The 20,854-nt window shown below is 34.7% G+C and overlaps 1 protein-coding gene and 1 non-coding gene across 2 annotated transcripts in view; both read right to left on the bottom strand.

Annotated features, from left to right (window-relative positions):
* Positions 1-20,854, bottom strand: part of GTF2A1 (general transcription factor IIA subunit 1) — a 47,559-nt gene that overhangs the window by 13,926 nt on the left and 12,779 nt on the right. Inside the window, exons 3-8 of the mRNA XM_045822523.1 lie at positions 20,195-20,399; positions 16,261-16,325; positions 13,406-13,481; positions 11,944-12,077; positions 9,519-9,839; positions 4,736-4,825 (exon numbers count right to left, since the gene is read on the bottom strand). Of these exons, the coding sequence (XP_045678479.1) occupies positions 4,736-4,825; positions 9,519-9,839; positions 11,944-12,077; positions 13,406-13,481; positions 16,261-16,325; positions 20,195-20,399 (891 nt within the window). The remainder of the gene's footprint in view (positions 1-4,735; positions 4,826-9,518; positions 9,840-11,943; positions 12,078-13,405; positions 13,482-16,260; positions 16,326-20,194; positions 20,400-20,854) is intronic.
* On the bottom strand, positions 18,809-18,952 carry LOC123809059. Its single transcript, XR_006783934.1, has one exon. It is a non-coding gene; the product is annotated as a small nucleolar RNA SNORA79 (small nucleolar RNA).

A 20,854-nucleotide genomic window follows, 5' to 3' on the forward strand; every position in this document is an offset into this window, starting at 1 on the left:
CACAAATGCTAACTATGTACACATAATTTGATGTCCCATTCCTAAAATTCCAGTCTAACTTCCCAGTGCAACTACTCTCCATGGCATATTCTTGAAAAATTATTCAGTGTTTGCTTATATTAGTTAAAAGTTGGGGGCAAAGAACTGCAAATTATGTTATTCCTTTCTGGGACAACTTTTATAAGCCTTCACCCATTACCCCTTACTGAAATATACTTCCTCCAAACTTGTACTTATTGATCCTAGCTCTGCCTCTTGGGCCTTAAATTTTTTTTAAAAGTCAAAGAACATTTCATGTATTTGAAAACAACTCTCATGCTCTTCCTCTAGATCACTGACTACAACTCTAAGTTTATTCAATTTTTCTTATCCATTAAAACAGAATAGAACACACACAAAAATTAAAATACTAGTCTGGAAAGAGAGTCTTACATTAACTGGTCTTCTAGCTCTGGTCTAAATATACTACGTAAACATTAAACTATGTTAAGATGGATGTCTAATAGACATTCCAAACTTAACATGTCCAAAACTGATCTCGTCTCCTGAAACTGATCCATCTTCAGACTCTTCCTTTTCAGTTGATGGCATCGCATCTCCATTCTTCTTTCTGGTTACTCATTAAAAGATCTTGGAGCCATTTTTTAATTGAATTTATTGGGGTCACATTGGTTCACAAAACCACACAGGCTTTAAGTGCACAACTCAATAAAACATCACCTGCACACTGCACTGTGCAGTCATTCTTGATTTCTCTTTCCCTTCTCTATCACACATCTAAAGAAAGTCAAGAATTCCTGCTGATTCTTCTTCAAAACATATCCAAGAGCCAACTACTTTGCACCATTTCCATATTATCATCCTAGCCTGAGTCAACATTATCTCTCACTTGGATTACTATAATATCCTTCCATCAGTATCCTTGTTTCAATCTCTGCTTTCTCCACACACTCTAATTTTAACAAAGGAAAAGTAATCCTTTTAAAATTAAAATGTGACATCACATTTGTCTATCTGAAACCTTCCAATAGCTTCCCAATCCACACAAGAGCCCCTGTCCCCACAAAGTTCCACACCCTCTGCCCTCACTTACCCTGGATTAAGTCTACTACTATAGAACACCCCTCCCCACAGCCCTGGCACACTAGCTTTCTTGCTGCCACTCACATATAACAGGTAGCCTCTGCCACCAGATGATGACTGACTGGGTTAACCCTCCTTAAGTCTGTTTAAATGCCATATTCTCAAATGATCTAACATAACTATCCTATTTAAAACTGTAACCTCTCACTTTCCCCCTCTTTATTTTCTGTAACAATTATCAACTTCTAACAAGCTGTATTAATTGTTTTAGCATATGTCACCCTCCACTGCGGTAAGTTTCCCAATGGCAGGGATTACTTTGTTTGCTCACTAGTGTGTCTGAAGCTCCTAGAACAGTGTCCTGGGATATCATAGACACTCAGTAAGTATTTGTTGCATGAAACAGGTATGAAAAGATCTTGACTTCCTCTTTTCTTGTTTGGCACCTTGTAGAGCAAGTATTAACTCTCCTAAAATAGGTATACAAATTTATTTTCCAGCATGAACCAAGTGGATGCAACCTGAAAGACAATGGCATTATATAAACAAGAAAGTGGTAAGTAGCTAGGGAAAAGGAATTCCACAGGTAAATACAAAAACTCATTGCATTCTGCTGCAACACAAGTTACAAAAATGCAAATGTAGAAAAATTTCATGGACCTAACAGTAGTCCATATATTCAGCATGAAGTCTTACTGGGTAATGAATAATAAATATTTGTATTTAAATAAAATCACAAAATACAACCTGAAAAACAATTATTGGCCCTAAGCTCTTCATGAAGGAATATCCTGAATGCAGGAAAAAGGACTCTTAAATTTCCTAACAACAAACATATTAAGTAAAAATACCTATAAATGAGGCTAAAGCCTCAATACCCAATGCCATCATACTTATCTACCCATACTTAAGGGAGAAATCTGCCTCTTATTGGGCTGAATCAGATACTGATCTGATCAGCAACACAAGCTTCATTATTCTTTCTATGATCACTTCTAATACTGACTCATTACTGAAACTCTAAAATCTAGGCTTCAAAAATAAACTCCCAAACTTCAAGTTGGTTCAAAACATACTCAACCCCATTTTAACCAGTCAGAGAACACCATTATTCTTTGCAGTTGACCCTCCCCCCAAAATCAATCCCCTATCACTCCAATCTCCAGAATTCATTTAATTCTAAAAATTAGATTTATGCAAACTTGAAAACTATTTATCATTGAACACACTATTTAAAGCTATATTCAATTTCTAAGTCTGAAACATTAAAATAATCAATTTTAACATTTAAAATATTATGTGTACCATTTGTACCGAAAGAGAATACATCCATCCTCTTATAATATGAAAATATTAAGAAGTGTATTTTTCAGTCAGGCTAAGGTAAAAGTCCCCCCTTGCCTGAAAAATCTGGTATCTTGTTATCATGAAATTGTGTTCTGGATAATTTGGTTTCAAGAGGTTCCCTTGAGACTTCTTGACAATAAAAGTGTATTGTTATCTCCTGTTTTAACCTAAATATTCTTCTCTACATGAATGCAACAAGAAATTACATCTATCATAATGTGCCTAGTATTGGGTGTTCAGAACACTCACTCGTAAGTCATAATCTACAAAAGTGAATGTTCTCATAACTCTGAATCAATGACCTCACTGAGTTTATTCTGTAATTTCACTGATATATAAATGGCTTGACTTTACCTTTTCTTTAGGAAATGACAAGATCCACTGTCTTGACATTTTCCCTATAGATCTGTTTGCAATAAGCATGGTTATCGATAATATTCATTCCTATAAAAGCAACACAAATTTCAGATTTTCATCATTAGTGAAGGAAACTCATTCAGGGAATAAACTTTGTATGATCGTGACAAATGCTCCAGTGCCTGGCAAATGTAGGTGCTTATTAAATATTCATTTACAGAACAAGTAGTACTTACAAACAAAACCCAACTGCTTTTTTTTTAAAGAATTTATTTATTTTTAGAGAGAGAGAAAGAGAGGGAGAGAAACATCAGTATGAAAATCAATCTGTTGCCTCTTGCATGCGCCCCCAACTGGGGACTGAACCGGTAACCCAACTGCTGTTTTTAGAGCTTTCAGTATTTGGTAAAAACCTCTGCTACAAGTAAATTATAAATGAAATATGATTTGTAGGTTTATTATAAATTTAATTATTGTAGTCAGAAAACAAATTTTAAATTAAATATTTCAATAAGTAACAAAAATCTCAACAATGCCAATAACTACAACAAAAATACTTGGAAAGTGGCACCCTTTTTAAGAATTAAGAAGAAAAGGATTCAAGAGCTAATTCTCCTAGAACTTAGTTTAAAAATCCCTTAATGATACCAAACTATAGCAAAGGTAAATAATTTAAAAAATAATTTTCATTAAAAATGTATCTATTTGTTAGTTATCAGTCTTATTTAATGCCCTAGTTCTCTCCTTAAGTAATTATAAAAGTTGCAGAGATCCAATTAAACCCTTTTTAGTTTTGAGGTAACTGAGGCTAAAGGAAAGATACGATTATCCCACTAAGTTATTACTGGTATTAAAGGATAACTAAAAGGTAGTTGTTTACTTTTTAACAAGTCAGGACTTAACAACTCTCCTCCCGATTTCATCAATAACTAATTTTTTAAATGTAAAGCTACACAGATTAATTTCTCATTTTATTAAAATAATCTACTAAACTATAACCATGTCTTCATTCACATTATTTATACTAAATAGACGCTTCTCCATAGAGGACATACAGATGGCCAATACACATATGAAAACATGTTCGATGTCACTAATTATCAGAAAAATGCAAATTAAAACTAAAATAAGGTATCATCTCACACTTGGCAAGGATGTGGAAAAAGGGGAACCCTTTTGTACTATTGGTGAGAATGCAGACTGATGTAGCCACTGTGCAAAGCGGTATGGAGATACCTCAGAAAATTAAAAGGATCTGCCTTTTGACACATTGATCCCATGTGTGGGAATATCCGAAGGAACCCAAAACACTAATTCAAAAGAACATAAGCACCCCGATCTATCTACACTGCAGTATTACTTACAATCACCAAGATATGGAAGCAGCCCAAGCAGCCCAGTAAGTAAGTGAATAAAACAACTATGGGGCATTTACTCAGTGGAATACTATTTGACCATAATAAAAGAAGAAAATTTTACCCTTTGCGACAGTATGGACCGACCTGGAGAAAATTATGCTAAGTGAAATAAGCCAGTCAGAGAAAGACAAAACCACATGATTTCACTCATATGTGGAATCTAATGAACAAACTGAACTAACAAGGAAAATGGGGAGAAACTCACAGATGAGAGAGCTGCTGGAGAGACAGAACTAGCGGAGGGTGGAGGAACTCATAGATGAGACGACTAGTGGACAGGAGACGTGAGGGGGAGAGGGACTAAGCAAAAAGGAAAAAGCGCTCATGGACAGGGACAACAGTGTGGTGATAGATGGAGTGAGGGCAATATAAGGGGACTAAATGGTAATGGGGAAAAAACGATCAATATTCAATTTTTTTAAAAAGGCACTAATCAGCTGCCCAAATATTTGAACAAGGCAGAAAGGATGTTTTAGAAAAGAAGTTAAAACAGAAAAAAAAAGTTGGAAATCTGATGACAAAATCCTTACCTTATCATACTGACATACAACAACATTTTCTGTATCAAAGAGTTCTTGTCCTTCCTCATCACTCACATCATCTTCACTGTTGAGGGGCTCCTATAAATAAAAAGGGAGAATTTATTTTTTATGCTTCATGCATTATTAGAAAAGGGCCCTTCTAATAATCAATGAAAATAAACATAATGACCTTGATGTTCTTTAAGAACCAAGGTCCTGATGATACATATATGTATACCATAAAATACTGGCTGCACTGACTTAGCCAGGGTTACTAAAATTCCAGCAAGAAATTAAATACATCAATTACAATAGTTCAGCTATGACCTATAAATCTGAAATGATGTTTAACTTTATTTCCTTTATTCTTTCAGAATAGCACAGGAAGATATTTCTCAGCAATAACTGTGGAAGATGTCTAGACACAGACCATTCTTAGGTTGGAAAATGGGAGCATTTAATGAAATTATGGTCCCATACACCACCAAAAGCTGCAGTGTAAAGGGGAAACAATGCTGAAGCAGTAGGGGAAAGTGCTAAAATAGGCTAGCAGTCTGGCTTCTCTTAACATTAGGGACTAGGACTCTGACTACAAATTAGCATAATACCACTGTGACAATGATGGCTTAGAATATAATTAAGCCATTAGATTTAAAGTGAATGTGCACTCAACGGGGTGGAATAGAGGAGCAGTCTCAACCAAAAAGAATTAAAAACCAAGACCATAAAATAACCAATTATGTTAAACTTGACCACAACTGTAGCAGAAAATAAAAGGGATAACTCAGATTTCTAAATAAGATGTTATTAAGTCTGGGCCTGTACCTACTCACACATGTGTATGTATACATGTTCTTTTATTAAAAATAGATGATCAGCCCTGGCTGGTGTGGCTCAGTGGACTGAGCACTGGCCTGGGAACCAAAGGGTCGCAGGCCAGGTCCCCAGTAGAGGGTATGAGAGAGACAATGACACATTGGTATATCTCTCTCTCCTTCCCTCCCCCTCTGTCTAAATATAAATAAATAAAAATATTTTTAAAAAGGATAATCACCCATGTAAATGTTAAAAAAAAGTATAGAAGTAAAATTCATGTGATATAAAATTCACCATTTTAAAGTGTACAATTCAGCTGCACTTCATTACATGTGTAACCACCACCACTATCCAGTCCCAGAATCATCTCATCACCTTTACCATTAAGTAGACACTTCCCGTACCCACCTCTTCACACCCCTGGCAACCACTAATCTATCTGGTTTCTGTCTCTCTAGATTTACCTACTCTAGATACTTCATGTAAATAGAATGAGACAATCAATACACATATACAATATGTGGTCTGGCTTCTTTAACTTAGCATAATGGTTAAGATTCATTCATATTGTAGCATATCCCAAAACTGTTCCCTTTCATAGCTGAATAATATTCCACTGCACAGACATACCAACTTTTATTTTTCCATCCACCGATTCATGGGCATTTGGGTTGCTTACATCTTTAAGATTTTACGAGCAGTGCAGTTATAAACATTCATATACAAGCTCCTGTTTGAACACCTGTTTCAATTCTCTTACACATAGGAGTGAAATTATTAGGTCACATGATTTAATTCCATGCTTAACTTTTTGAGCAACCAATTCATTTTCCATATCAAAATATAAAAAGCAAAAATGACACACACAAAAAAAGAAGTAAATCTACCTTTATAGTAAGAGGTTTGAACATATCTCTCTCACTCAGTGAAGTCAAGGATGGAGCAAGCACAGAAAATATATCAATAAGGATTTAAACTATTGTAAATACTGACAATATAACAGATATATATAAAGGGACAAAACAACCGCAGAAAACATTCTCTTCAAATATATAGGAAGCATATGTAAGCACTGACCACATAAAGCAACTGTCCAACAATTTCAAAGGATGTACACATTACAGAGATTGTATTCTCTACAAATAAAACAGTGAAGTCAGAACAGAAATTAAAATAAGAAAAAACACACTAAAGAAAATAAACAAAGCTGTATGTTGATTCTTTGAAACAGTATACAATCAACATACCTCTAGCAATATAAAAAAGAAAAAAGGAACAAGAAAGCACAGACAGTAATATCAGGAATGAGAAAATTAAAAAAAGAAATGACTACAAATGACTTGACATAAAAAAGAAACAGTATACTTGAACAGAGTAGAGATTACTCCTAGAACCAGATATTTTTAGCAGCATATTTAGCAAATATTCACAGAAGAATTAAGTATAATCTTAAGAAAAAAAAGAGTCAAATGTAGAGAGAACACTCCCCAAAAATCATTTTATAAAACTACTGCTACCATAAACCTGAAAACCCAGTAAGTGTGAGCACAGAAAAATTGTAGATTGTATCATTCGTAAGTCCTGAACAAAGGGAATTTGGCAATTCATAAAAAGGTTAATATATAATGATCAAGTTGTGCATGCCAGAAATACAAAACTGGTTCACAAATAGAAAACCAATTAATGAATGCAATTCATCATAATCAATAAAGAATAAGAAATCATCTGATTATCTAATAGCTACAGAAAATGTTTAATAAAATCAATTCATGTATAGTTTAGAAAATAAAGCAAAGCTCTTAGTTTGAATATAAGGGAACTTCCTTAACCTGATAAAGGAACCCCATAAAAATCCTGTAATAAACATTATACTTAAGAGTGAACCATAGCCCTGGCTGGGCGGTTCAGTTGGTTAGAGCGTCATCCTGATACGCCAAGGTGGTGGGTTTGATCCCATCAGAGCACATATAAGCATCAACCAATGAATGCAGCAGAACAACAAAAAGTAATGTTTCTCTCTCTCTCTCTCTCTCTAAAAATCAGTAAATTTAAAAAGACAAAAAAGTGATCCATAGAAAGTATTCCTTTCTGATTAACATTAGGGTGACTGCCCTGGCTGGTGGGGCTGAACTGTTCCATAAACCAAAAGGTTGAGGGTTTGGTCCCCGATCAGGGCACGTATGAAGCAAATGATCGAAGTTTCTGTCACACTGATGTTTCTCTCCTCTACCTTCCCTCTTTAAAAATCAATAAGCATGTCCTCTGGTGAGGGGGAAAAAAGGTAAGGGTGCCTGTTATCATCATTCCTAATAAATATTATTCTGGAAGGTTAGCCAACAAGTCAAGAAAAATTACCGTTTTTCATTTGATTGTCTACAAAGAACACATGAATGAATCAAAAAGGCTAAATCTCATCAGTAATCACGAAAATGCAAATTAAAACCAAAATGAAACACTATTTTCTACCTATCAGACGGGCAAAATAAGAAGTCTGACGGTATTGAGTATGGTGAAGACATGTAGACATATGCATCATTATATAATGAATTGTAGGAGTTATTAGTAGAATAGTTTGGCATTTTATTGTAAAGTTGAAGATGTTCATACCTTAGGATCCAACAATTCAGTGTTCAGGTATAAAACCTAAATAAACTCTTGCTGTGTGTCCCCAGAAGACACAACTCTAATGCCCAGCACATGAAAAAAGTGGATAAATTATGGTATATTCAACAGTGAAAATAATTACAGGTATATGAAACAGCTTAGTTGAACCTCAGGGAAAAAAACTTTTAGAATAATACATCCTTATTCCACTTACGTTATAAATTGGTATGCAAAAGTAAACAATATGCTGTTTAGAAATATACAAGTAAATGCACATGGTAAAACGTAAGGCACATTAACGATAAACACAAAGTTTATGAGCATGGTTACTCTGATGGTAAAAGGCGCAGGACTAGGGAGAGGCACCCGGGGGACTTTAATTAAGAAATGGAATATTTTTTAACTAGATATGAACACTGAGGTGTTTCTATTTTAAAATATTTTTATTTATATCTATTAAATATTTAATTTAAAAGTATATTAAAAATATTACTTAGGTAATTTAGAAGAACTTTGTATTAAGACAACCAAGAAAGTTACATCTTAGGTTGCAGAAGGCAATTAACAATTAAAATTGTGGAACACAAGTAACTAAGCTGACACACAGAAAAAAAAAAGATTTACATGCTTCCAATGAATAATTAAAAATGCCTCAGTGGATTGAGCACAGGCTGAGAACCAAAGTGTCGCAGGTTCAATTCCCAGTCAGGGCACAAGCCTGGGTTGCAGGCCACGGCCCCCAGCGACCCCACATTGATGCTTCTCTCTCTCTCTTTCTCCCTCTCCCTTCCCTCTCTAAAATAAATAAAATCTTTAAAAAAAATAATTACAAATGAGTAAGAAAGGATGTTCAACTGAGGATAGACACTAAAAGTAGATAAGGTTGTCAAAGGAAATGGTATGGAACATGGAACAAAAGAAGGTTCTAAAAAAATCTGCCATATTTAGTTTTTTCCTCGAATATCCTCTCTTCCCAAATGTTGCTGTCCCTTTTTAATTACTGAAGCAAAAGATTAACCACATCTATCTGTTCTTCCAATGTCTTATGATTAAGCTAAATCACGAATGCACAAGCTAAAGAAATAGAATTACTTGCACTATCTCCATCACCTCTATAAATATAATTTGGTATACATTTTTATTAACAGCTATATGAACAATATTTTATGAAGGTAAACAAACTAGAAAAATCTAAAAACCTTACTACGTTAGAACAATCTAACTTTATATTTGAAATCCTATGTTGTATGGCACCCTAACAGCTTCTGAAATATAGGATGTAATTCAAATTTGGCACCAAGTAAAAAAAGAAATGATTGAGTAACTTCTCAAGTTTTGTTGTTTTGTTTTGTTTTTTTAACCAGAAACTTACCTCTTCTACCTGCCCATCTTCAGCTCCATCTTTCTCTTTGTCTTCCTCCTCATCATCATCATAGTCTTCTTCTTCATCTTCATCTTCTTCAGATGATGTATCCCCAGTTCCATCAACTTGTAACACCAATGGAGCTTGTTGTTGAGCAGGCTGGGCCTGTGGTTGCTGCTGGCCAGTTGCAGTTATCTGTGCTTGTGCTGGTGTAGGTGCTGCCACTGTTGTAGGTATAACTTGAGTCTTATTTCCTGTAAATAAGATTTGCTGAGGCTGGATAATGACACCTGTCTGTGGAGAAATCCCTCCAGGAAGAGGAGCCAGTACCTAAGGCAAAGGAAAACCAAATATTAGAAACTAGTTAAAAGGATCAAGTAGTTCAGTTTCATTACCTGGTACACAGAAACAGGCCTAAATGCTGAAGGAACACCAAAAATGGCCATCTCATACAACTTAAAACTATTAAAGCAAAAGAAATGTTTAACTATTGTACTGATTCACTAAATTTCCATTTACCATTCAAATTCCTAAGGAAAAAAAATTTTCTGAAGAAAACTCCTCCACTTGTCCAGCATATGCTATGTATATGCCAGACTGCAGGCCAAGTTATGCAAATTAGTTTATTTTTTTAATGTATGGGGAGGTTTAGTAATTTTCCAGACTGTATTCACCAAAAAGCAAAATTTGAACCTAAACTATCTAATTCTGCTCTTATTTTAATGCTACACTGCCTCCCTATGAGGAACACTGCACTGAAAATCTGAACTTCTAAGTTCTAGTTTTATGTAAGATAATACATACAGATGTAGCAGAAGCAAACTGTTTAACCTCTCTTGGCTTTGGTCACCTCACTGTTAGACTAGGGTCAAGGGCTTTCAACACTGGCTACAAGTTATAATCACCTCGTTGCTTAAAAAACACTGATACATAGGCTCAACTCCTAATGTGCTAATTTAATTGGTGGTAAGATGAAATCTTTTCACCTTATCTAAAGCTCCCCATCCAATTCTAATCATGCATCCACAACTGAGAACCACGTAGATGATTTCTAAAGTTCCTCCTACCATCTGTATTCTAGGATTCTAGGGTAAACCACAACTTAAAAAAACATTAACAAATATTAATCATGTTAAAATAAACATACTTGTAACTATAGTTAATAAATAAAAGGCAGATAATAAAAAGCACTGAATGGCAATTGCTTGCTGTTAGGTTCAAAGAATGCAAAAATAATGAAATAGTATTTCCTGTAAGTTTACAGATTAGTGGTGCAATGGACAAAAAAAACTCAAAAAGAGAGAAGATGCAAATAGAAATATGACAACAGCGTTAGGAGAACACAGAACAGATTACGAAGTTCAGCTTGGGGAACAAGGCATGGTCAAGGAAGCCTTCCTCGTAGATAATACTTGACTGTCTATTTGTGCTTTGGGAGATTAGCCAGGCTTTTCCGTTTGGTTTGTTTGGTGGGAAGTAACAGGCATTGCTAGAAGGAAGGCCAAAGGCAGCATTCTAAACCGAAAAATAACATCAAGTAAAACCCAGAAGAAACAGCAGGACAAAATTTGGAAAGCTATAAATAGACTGGATTAACGCTCCCCTCTGATCTGACCTCTATCATGGTACTTTTAGTACTGACACTATGTGTTTATTGTCTCTTTTTTAAAGTACCTAAATTCCTTAAGATAATAACCATTTCTCTTTCATCTTTGTCCTAACAGTAATACCAGGCACACAAAAATACCAGGTATTTTTTAACAGCAGCTGAAGTAGCTAATAACTGCAAGTATGGGAAAAATTAAACCTGAGATCAAAACACAAGATAAAAAAAATCTTATAAACCATGCTGAGGAGTTTGGACTTTTCCCAATAGGCAATGAAAAGCCATTAAAATATTTTAAGACTTTTTTTAGAACAATGACTATAAGTATAAAGTAGTAGGGTCAGGTTAGGAGGGCACAAGATGGGTGGCAGAGAAATTAAGAGGATAATACAGTATTTTAAGTGAGAAATTATGAGAGCATGAACTAAAGAAATAACAGTCTGAGAAAACTAGTTCCAAATATCAAGGACCTATAAATATGTTAAATCTGCAGTCTCAAAAAAAGAACTACAAAGAATTGGTAGGATTTCATGATACTTCAGATATTGGAGGTAAAGGAAAGAAAGGATTCCACACACCTCCTTCCAGGAAATAACACAGTATCGTGAAACTAGATTCATGCCTGCCTTGTTCACTTCTAAATCTCCAGTCCTTTGCAGAAACCTTAACATATAGCCACAGAGTAAATGCTTGTTGAATGTATGCTGAATAACTAGCTTAGGAGGCTGGCTGGAGACTAGTGAGCAGGGCTAACATCAATTAAGTCTTAAACATATTGAATATAAATCAAGGTGTGAGTTATACAAGGATTTAGAATGATTCTTTTACCTGCTGTATAACAGGAGCCTGCACTCCACCAGGCTGCATTTGTGGTATAACCTGTTGCTGTAGAACCACTGACTGCTGAGGCTGAAAGATATACTGAGCACCATTGGCTGCTCTGACCACTTGAAGAAGCTGGCCTAAAGCAAAAAGGATGTATTCCAAGTTACCATTTTAGCAGTTACCCTCTCAAATAAATGAATTCATAGTGAAGGTCTAACCACCAAAGACCACAGAAATTATTATATCAAAAGTCTACGAGTCTTATGGGCTGTCATCCGTATACAGTGAAATATAATCCTTAACTTCTCTGACTTTCATCCATGTTAAAATATATCCTCATTTATCATTCTTACAAAGCTATTTTCCAACAGAAGTTTTAACAACAGATTATGACAGGTGATTAAAAGTTTACATTATCTTTGCTAATGTGTTAAGAGTCGTAAGTGAGCAATATGTCAGATTGGGGCTGTTAATTCTTAAATCTTTAATGAAATGTAAAGATAAAGTTCATTAATATCTTAAACTAAAACACCATAGTACTTAGCTTCAAAATTGTTTAAAAACTATACAAGTTTACTGAACCAATTGTCACTGACACTTAACATTAATTGTATGACTGATTTATGCAGATAGAACTGAATCCCTCTAATATGTTGTTTTAAATGACATAATCCTGAATTAATTAAAAAGTGAACAATTATATTTTATTAAAATATGTAGCAAGATAAGCCCCTAGTTTATTCCTCACAAATTTAGAAATTAACAAAATAACAAGAAATTATATTATTAAGATTACAGAGAAAATACTTAAAAAATCCATATAAATTCTTCAAACATTAATATGCCAAAAAAATCCCAGTAAATTGTCATTCTACACAGGTACTGTGTGAAATAGAATGCAATAAACTTGCTCTTAAGAAACTATTAAGGACTATTCAGTTTGTATCACAAATTAGTTCAAATGATTCAAGTTTAATTTTGGCAGGTTGAATGTATTTATCAGAAACCTAAGTAGCCCTGGCTGAGTAGCTCAGTTGGTTAGCAGCATCGTCCCAATATACCAAGGGTATGGTTTGATCCTATCAGGGCACATGTAAGAATCAACCAATGAATGCATTAAATAAGTGGAACAAATGGATGTTTCTCTTTCTCTTTATAAAAAATCTATTTTAAAAAAGTTTTTAAACTAAATAAGCATTTCTATATAATCATAATTCATTTAATATAATTCTCATTCAAGGATCAAAAGCTCAAATGTAAGTCTCATCTTCTCTACTGTATCCTTAGCAATTATTATAATTTAATGTGCTACAGCCCTCAAATAATATTATTTTAATAACCTAAGCCAAATGGGTTAAAAATACATCAATGAAGGTGTTCTGTCTTTCAATGAAGACAAAACAAAGGCTAGATGGTACAATTTTCTTAGTTATATAGGTATAATGGTTCCATTATTTCTAATTACCTGAATTTGTTAGTATCTGTTGAACAGGAGTCACACCTGCAGGGAGAGCCAAGGTAGCAGCTGTAGCAGCAGCACTCTGAAAAAACAAACAAACAAAAAAATCAAAACCACCTATCTGCATAACAGGACCTCAGTTTATCTCTGGCATATTTTAACAGTATGTGAAGTTCACTGGTTAGTTTATACTAAAATGAAAAGTTCTAACATGAGACTAAATCCCATTTTATAAAGTAGTACAATAAAGACCATCTACTCTAAAATGTCCTACTTAATTATTTCAAGCAATTAAGTTGAAAAATATAATTGGTTTGTTTTTTCCTGGAAAACATGCTCTAAAAAAATCTTACCCACACTAATAGTACTATACAATATATGAAATATCCATTTCCTTATTTCCTTTCCCACTGATTCTTTACTCCCAAAACCTTATTCTAAATTAACATACTTGAGGCAAAAGTGTAAATATTGTTATTTTAGAAACTTTAGTATTTTTAACTTCACTAGAATCAACAGGTCTCTATAAAACATTTATACCAGAAGACTATACTTGGAGTATGACTGGCAATTCTAACATGCCATTAGGTGACACAATACTTGCATTACATCTAGGTAAAACATAATAATAGTTTTATTAATTAAAAAAACCTTAGCCCTGGCTGGTGTGGCTCAGTGGACTGAGTGCCAGCTTGCGAACCAAAGAGTCGCCAGTTTGATTCCCAGTCAGGGCACGTGCCTGGGTTGTGAGCCAGGTCCCCAGTGGGACCTTTCCTCCTCTAAAACCTAGGTGCGTCTTATGGTCCAAAAAATACAGCAGGCAGTTTTCCTTTCCCCTGTCAATCTTTTTGATGTTTCTCTCCCTCTCCATCCCTTTCTCTAAAAATAAATAAATATTTTTATAAAATAAAAAAACCTTAAAATCTTTTAAAAACCCATAAAGTTTAATTTCTACATTTTAAAAGTTAGTATCTGACATTAAAGTTACAAAAATGTACATAGGATTTTACTCTGGATTTCTTTAAAGCCATAAATTCTTAATTTACTGCTCCTGGAGACTTCTCCCCTCCCTCCAAAGGAATCACACCACATTCTTGCTGCGTTTTAATCTTGTGCTCAAAGCATTTCCATGTATCTCACTGTAACTATATATACCATGTTTTACAGACTATAAGACCCACTTCCCCGCCACCCCCCCCCCCAATTTGGGAGGAATGATGGTTGTTAATGCTGCTGTTGAGTTCTGTTTACCTTTACATTAGTGAAATGTTACTTACGTTATTAAATATTTTACCACATTTTTTGCTTCAAATTTTTTTTCCTATTTTCCTCCTCTAAAACCTAGGTGCGTCTCATGGTCAAAAAATACAGCAGGTAGTTTTCCTCTCCCGTCAGTCTTTTTTAAGGTACCAAGCCTTCATATAACTCAATCTAATCTGTACATTTTTTAGAAACACCTCTATTTAAATAAGCTTTATAAAATTAATATAACTGTGCCTAAGAGATGTTAAGTCAGAAGTCAATAAAACTTGGAAAATTTACTCAAGTACATTAATGATACAACTATGATCTAGTCTAGGCTCTAGGTATAACTTTCCAAGAAAATATGTTTATTTTGCCACTTGACAAGTCTAAGTAATTTTGATATCTTAAGCCTAAAATTCCCACTTGTCCCCAGAATCCAGCTATAGACCTCCAGGATCTCTCTATGAAATGCAGAATAGCCAACTACTCAATTTCCAATAAACTTAGCCTATAAAGGCAAATAAAAGGTATTATATATTATAAGAACATATTAACAACCACTTATTATTAGGAAATATTATTTAGAAATAGTAATTGCCTACAATTCATATTTTATAAGAATATGTCACCATTTACAGGCAAACTGACACAGTAGTTTCTACACACCACATGGCAGAATCACAGCCTGCACATGTCTGCACATTCAACTTGCCATTAATACTTGTTGAGTGATTGTGCAATATAGAAGACGTCTTTTATTAACGTCTACTGAAAATAGCCATACCATAAATAATGTATTAGAGGGATTTCATTAAAAAAAGAAAAAACTATTGCAAAACTGATGTCAGAGCTGAGACATCAGTAACAGTCTACATAACTAGCACACAGAAAAGCTATTTATGTGAAAGTGCTAGACCAACTGTCCTACTGGGTATTTTTTTTAATCTTTAAGGATATAGGTAAAGGTTTTCTAAGAATCTGCAGAGGGTCTTTCAGTTTTACTGTTATATTATACTACATTTGATAGGAAATAATACATTCCTGAAGTAAAATTTGAAAACTTTGCTACTAAGTTCAGTGGACATCCCTTAGAAATATCTAAAGTATAATATATAATAAATGAAACTGGTTAAATGCATTTTAAATAAAACTTATTAGCCTACACTATTGTTAAATGTTGGCAAAATTTTTTAAATGTTTGATCTTAAAAACAGTTATCTTGAACTACCTAAAAAGATGTTTAAAGTTTTTAATTCTTAGCATTCCTGATCTCTCTAATTAATGGATCTTAAGGGATATTTTGCAAATAAACTACATTTTTATAATCGATTTGGTTAAGTCCTCTGTTCCAAAAATACTAAGGACCTGAATAGGTCCCACAAAGCATCATTCTTTTGGTATTTTTAACAGAAAATTGCATAATTTTATGAACCCCAACATCTAAGTGTCAACCTAAACTTTAGATTTGCTTCTGAATCAATATTCAGGAAAACAAATGTAACCACCATTTGCTCAAGCCTTACATAAACTTTGCTAATACACAATCTACCCAGGCACAGTCACAATTTGAGTTAGAATAAGCCGAGCCAAACACATTGCTTTGTTCTGAATCTTACCATGTTTGATGCATTCATATGCTGTATCAACTTAGAATCAGGAACAATAACTTGTGGCGCTGCAGCTATTAAAAATACAAGCACACATGCAAATAAGAAATCATAAGGCTATTTTATAATCACAAGAATGGCAGACAATGCTGCAAACTTTTTTCATTTTTTTCACATTTTCTGCATTTAATTGCACTCAACCGTTAGATATCCCAGATTATTATAAATTTCTATGGTAAATAACAGCTGTGATAATACCCATCTTCTACTGGAAAACACCATTTTAAAAACGATTTGAGTAATAGTACCTAAGGACGCAAGGGAACCCAGGAACAAGAAATACTGAGATACCAACTTCTGGCCAAGATGGTGGTATAGGTAGATACATTTTGCCTCCTCACACAACCAAAAGAAGAACCACCACCAATTTAAAAATAAAAAACAACCAGAACTGCCAGAAAATCAAACTGGATGGAAGTCCGACAACCACTGAGTTAAAGAAGGAACGTTCATTCAGACTGGTAGGAAGGGCGGAGACGGGCAGCAGGGGCAGAGAGGACCCGCAGCAAGGTGGAGCTGGAGGACCCAGTTGGCAAGGCAGCGGCTTGTAGACTAGGCAGTCCCACATTCGTGTGCAGAAAAACCGGCAGGAACAACTAGGGAGCGAGACAGACCACATAAACCAGAGTTCCAGTGCAGGGAATAAATGTGATCCTCTGGCTGTAAAAACCTGTGGAAATTGTAGCAGCAAGAGAAGCTCCCAGTCTCACAGGAGGGTTCATTGGAGAGAACAACAAGGTCCTAGAACATATACAAACCCACCCACCCAGGAATCAGCACGAGAAGGGCCCAATTTGCTTGTGGGAAGCAGGTGAAGTGACTAAAGGCCTCCCAGAGCCGAGCAGATGGCATTATTCCCTCCCGCACCCCTCCCCAAATACAGCGCTACAATGCAGCACGGAGGGTTGCCCCACCCAAGTAAATACCTAAAGCTCCGCCACTTAGAACATAAGAGGCACACAGAGACAAAAAAAAAAAACAAAAAACACGGCCCAAATGAAACAACAGATCAAAACTCCAGAAAAAATACAACTAAGCAATGAAGAGATAGCCAACCCATCAGATGCACAGTTCAAAACACTGGTAATCAGGATGCTCACAGAAAGGGTTGAGTATGGTCACAAAATAGAGGAAGAAGTGAAGGCTATGAAAAGGAAAATAAAGAAAAATATACAGGGAACCAACAGTGAAATGAAGAAAACCAGGACCCAAATCAACGATTTGGAGCAGAAGGAAGAAGTAAACATTCAAACAGAACAGAATGAAGAAATAAGAATTCAAAAAAATGAGGAGACTTAGGAACCTCCAGGACAACTTGAAACGTTCCAACATCCGAATCATAGGGGTGCCAGAAGGAGAAGAGGAAGAGCAAGAAATCAAAAACTTATTTCAATAAATGAAGAAAAACTTCCCCAATCTGGCAAAGGATATAAGACTTCAAGGAACTCCAGAAAGCTCAGAGAGACCCAAAGAAGTTGGACCCAAGGAAGCATATATCAAGGCACATCATTATTATATTACCCAAAGTTAAAGATAAGGAGAATCTTAAAAGCAGCAAGAGGAAATTAAACAGTTACCTACAAATAAGCGCCCATGACTATCAGCTGATTTCTAAAAACAAAACAAAACAAAACTTACAGGCAAGAAGGGGCTGAAAAGAGGTATTTAAAGTCATAAAAGGCAAGGACCTACATCCCAGATTACCCAGCAAAGCTATCCTTTAGAACGGAAGGGCAGGTAAATTGCTTCCCAGATAAGGTCAAGTTAAAGGAGTTCATCATCACCAAACTCTTCTTATATGAAATGTTAAAGGGACTTACCCAAGAAAAAGAAGATCAAAGCTATGAACAGTAAAAAAATGACAACAAACACAACTATCAACTGAGCCTAAAACAAAAACAAAAACAAAGCAAGCAACTAGAACAGAAAAAGAACCACAGATATGGAGATCACATGGAGGATTATCAGAGGGCTGGGGAGGGGGAATAGGGGAAAAGGTAGAGGGAATAAGAAGCATAAATGGTAGGTATAAAATAGGGGGAGAAAGAACAGCATAGGAAATGGAGAAGCCAAAAAATGTACATGTATGTCCCATGGACATGAACTAAGGGGTGAGGGAAATGCTGGTGGGAGTCGGGGTGCAGGGCACAGGGTAATAAAGGGTAATAGAATAATCAATAAAATATATTTTTAAAAAAGGTAGTAGTGAGATACCCATCACCTAAACATATACATTTCTGTGCATTCTTAAACTGCAAATTGCCCTGCTCACTTAGCATTAACAATTTTATTGACATTGTTTTATTTTATTACTACTATTGGAATGAGTTATTAACACATTAAGAGTAAGCTCAAAAAGTTAAAATTATTTTTTTTAATTTATATACTGTAGCCCTTCTCTCTCAATGACACTTGTTAGAATCTTAAGTAACTTCCACCAACTTTTTAAAAATACAAGTCAAAAATAATGGCAACATTACTTAAGTGTAAGAGGAATAACTGTTTGATTCCGCAAATTTCAGAAAATAAACAGATAATCCCATTATCCTAATATTTTCTGAGTGAAGAAAATCAAATTTTATTTTATGATGACCTAAAATCCTAGTGCCAAGCCTGAAGGCAATAGGAGGAACAGTCATCAATACAGACCGAACGGATAATTATTTGACACAAGGTATAAAATAAAAGCAAGTATTAGAAGTCTTGTTGATATAAACAGTAAAATAACCCAAACAGATATTTCTACTATGCATTGCCATCTATACACTCTCAAATGAGACAAATAGATAATTAAGCAGTTACCTTAAAAGAATTGTTTCATTTACCTTCATTCCCCTCTCCAATAACAAGATTCACAAAACTCAAACACCCAGAAAGAGTTCTAACTGAATACAGTAGTCCGCCCTTACTGGCAGGGAATACAGTCTGATAACCAAGAATGCTACTACATACACAGCATATACAGCATGGATCACTGGGCAAAGTAACGATTCACGTCCCAGACAGGACGAAGCTGGACAGCTTGACATTTCATCACGCTACTCAAAGACTTATAAATTATTTATTTCTGGACTTCTCCATTTAATATTTTCAAACCAGAGTTGACCGCAGGTAACTGAAACTGTGGAAAGCAATACTGCTCATAAAGGTAAGGTTCCTCGTAATTTGTCATGACAAAACACTTACTATATGTAATGGATCAAACATCTTGGCCTTTTTAGGGCCCAAATATCCCTCACCTTTGAAATGTTCTAAGAGCTATTCACAAAGCCTTTGTAAGGCTTCGAAGAAACAAAATCTATAAAATGACTTGCAGAATACAAAGCAGTACAAACACAGTTTTTAAATACTTGTTTTTTCTTATCTTAAAACCAAGTAATATAAAGATATATTACATGTTCACTCTTCACTTAAAATAAATCTAATTCGATTTAGAATGACATAAATTACTAGTGAATGGAAATTTCAGACTGCCAAAGTATAGTTACAAAAATTCTCCCATGTTTAAGGTATTTTTATGCAGATTAAACTCAAATTATGTCTTTGAAGGAATAAATCAGTTTCATAAAGAAAGCAGACAATGATTTTACTATATAAAACAATGAAATCCTTAGTAAGTAAACCTTTATAGATCTGACTTATTTTAGAAAATCCACCATTATGTAGCCTTTTCCAAAGAAAGTATCAATAGACTTAAGAGTATGTTAGGCTTTCAAGTAATGGCTAACTTGTTTATCATTACTATATAAACAGAATCCACATTTTATGCAAATTTATGTTAATACAAACAGAGATACCTTCCTCGAAACTCAGAATATTTCTCTTCTCTGAAAATGACAAATTTGATTTCCAAGTTCTGAACAGGAAAGCGTGTCAGCCTTACCTTGCTGTGCGGCAGGAATAAGGACCTGCTGAGTCTGCGCTTGCTGAGGTACCGTAGGCTGTGGCTGAGCTTGCTGGTGGTGATGGTGATGGTGATGCTGCTGCTGCTGGGTTTGATGCTGCTGTTGAACTTGCAACAAAAGCTGCTGTTCTTCTGAATGAAATCCGTCTACTGCCCTAGACTGCATTAGTTTATTCTCCCATAACTAAAGCAAAGAACATTTAAAGATTTCTAAGTGAAAGTCAGGGAAGATAACTCTGGGCATATGCATTTAACATTTTGTTCATTAGTCTGATTATAAAATCCATTTTCAAAACTGATACAACCACAAAAATCAACCAATCTCTGATTCTCACACCCAAGTGTATGCAGTAATAAAACCTAATGTTTTTAAGTATCAAATCTCAAAAAAGGTTTAAGTATCAAACCTTCTTGCTACCTTAGAGTCCTGAAGAATTTTTTGTTTCTTTTTATACCTTCAACAAACTTTCTACAGTAACTCCTCAGTTACGAAGCAGATTTTTATATCAGCAAATTTTTAGTAATCAAAGAAAATCTTTTTGTAACAAATCTATTATTATTTTTATAGAAGTCTTTCCTTAATACAATGTTCTCTAACTTTTTAAATATAACTTTTTTAATTCGAGAAAATATTCATTG

This window comes from Phyllostomus hastatus, unplaced genomic scaffold (genome assembly GCF_019186645.2).
Source record: "Phyllostomus hastatus isolate PE091 unplaced genomic scaffold, TTU_PhHast_1.1 phas_scaffold_501, whole genome shotgun sequence".
Lineage (NCBI taxonomy): Eukaryota > Metazoa > Chordata > Mammalia > Chiroptera > Phyllostomidae > Phyllostomus > Phyllostomus hastatus.